General features: G+C 61.2%; 1 protein-coding gene across 1 annotated transcript in view; it reads right to left on the reverse strand.

Moving 5' to 3' along the window:
- Nucleotides 1-1,647, reverse strand: part of Masp2 (mannan binding lectin serine peptidase 2) — a gene marked incomplete at its 5' end in the record, with an annotated part of 39,875 nt that extends 38,228 nt beyond the window's left edge. Inside the window, 2 exons of the mRNA XM_023699388.1 lie at nt 95-291; nt 1,509-1,647. Coding sequence (XP_023555156.1) covers nt 95-291; nt 1,509-1,647 — 336 coding nt within the window. The remainder of the gene's footprint in view (nt 1-94; nt 292-1,508) is intronic.
- Between the last annotated feature and the right edge of the window lie 7 nt (nt 1,648-1,654).

The following is a 1,654-nucleotide window of genomic DNA, read 5'->3' on the forward strand; positions in this document are numbered from 1 at the left end:
TCTCCCCGGCCCCGAAGACTTCTAAGAGAGGGTGAGCAGGGCCACTGAGGCAGACAGGAACAGGGGACAGTACTGCAGGAAGCAGGGGTCATACCTGGAGGTAGTCATAGGGACACTGGGTTTCAGGATGCCACTCCACATCGAAGGACCCCACAAAGTCCAGGATGACACTGAACCCCTCCTCCAGGTGGATGTGGTAAGAACAGCTGGAGAGTTTGGGGTATGGCTGCGGGTATTCAGGGCTGCTGAGCTCCCCAGACCTCGCGGTGAAGACTTGGTCTGAGCACAGAGCTGGCAAGAGGAGATGGACAGGTGGGCAGTGACACCTACCTGTCACGCTCTCTGTGGACAACAGGGCAGCTGCTGCTGGGGGTGGGGTTTGTGGACAGAATACTCCAGAACTCCTGTGTCCCTGACCTGCCAAGCTCCTGTAGGCAGCCAGTCCTGCCATGGATACAGCCCCACCAAGTGCTAGGGACTGTGGGGCAGGGTTCCTCTTGCCTGCAGGCTTTGGCCAAGGTGGGAGGGAGGCACTGGGCTAGAGGTTTCAGGCTGGGCTCAGCAGCAGTTTACCTTGCATGCACAGGTCTCTGGGTTCAATCCCCAGAGCCACAAAAAAAATTCTCTAGGGGTTCTCCCCACGAACAGAGAGGGTGGAGACATCCTGGACCTGTCACACTCCAGAAGTGAAAGTTGGGAAGGGTCTGCCCAGTGTGCTCACAAAGGAGGCAGCAGTGAGTCCCTCCATGGTCCCCAGGGACCCGGCGGGGCAGGTGGCTCCTTGTACTGGGGGCCCTTTCTGCTTGCACCCAGCCTAGGGGTGGGATGGGCTTGGCCTGGGGTGGCTCAGGAGTCCATGTCGATGGTGACAGTCAACCCTACTTCCTCCCTGCCTCTGCAGTGTCCTCTTCCCTGTGGTACCTGCATGGTGGGGAGACCAGAGTGCCCCTGGGTGACACCTGCCTGGGTCTTTCTGCCCTGAGTCACCTCTGAACCGAGTTGCTCCAAGAGTGCTTGGAGCTCAGCCTTTGGGGACATAGAGGGGGTGGGAGCACTGGCCCCCCGTGTGAGCCCCATCTCAAATAGGGTTGGGGCCCCACACTGCTGAGGCAAGGGACTGGCGTCCTCTGCATCTTCCCCGACCTCCCACAGAGACAGCAAGCGAGGTACAGGAGAGCCAGGTTTATTGGTGGGTGGTGATGGGGACAGTGAGCAGCACTGTGGGCAGTCAGGGTCTTGTCTGGACCTGCTGCAGCCCTCGGTGGCACCTGGCTTCTGACCCATGGGCGAGGGCAGGCTGGAGCCAGGCAGGTCAGTGGCTCTGCTCTGGAAAAGATGGGGGTCAGAGGACAGCAAGCAAGGATGCAGGTCAGGGGGCCTGGGGCCTGGGGCCTGGAGGGCCAGCGTCTTGGGGGTGGGGTGGGGGCTCTGATCACAGCGTCCCCAAGCTCTTGCAAGGGTCTGAGCAGTCCCGGGCTGGTGGCTGGGCCCAAGCTGGCCCCCCTCACCTGAGCAGGTGCGTGTGTTCTGGTGCAGGACGTAGCCTGCCCGGCAGGAGCAGTAGAAGCCACCCAGGTAGTTGTGACAGTAGTGATCGCAGGGCGGTGGCTCTTCTGGGGACACTTGGCACTCGTCGATGTCTGGGGGAGAAGTG

Source organism: Octodon degus, unplaced genomic scaffold, assembly GCF_000260255.1.
Source record: "Octodon degus isolate 3935 unplaced genomic scaffold, OctDeg1.0 scaffold00113, whole genome shotgun sequence".
Lineage (NCBI taxonomy): Eukaryota > Metazoa > Chordata > Mammalia > Rodentia > Octodontidae > Octodon > Octodon degus.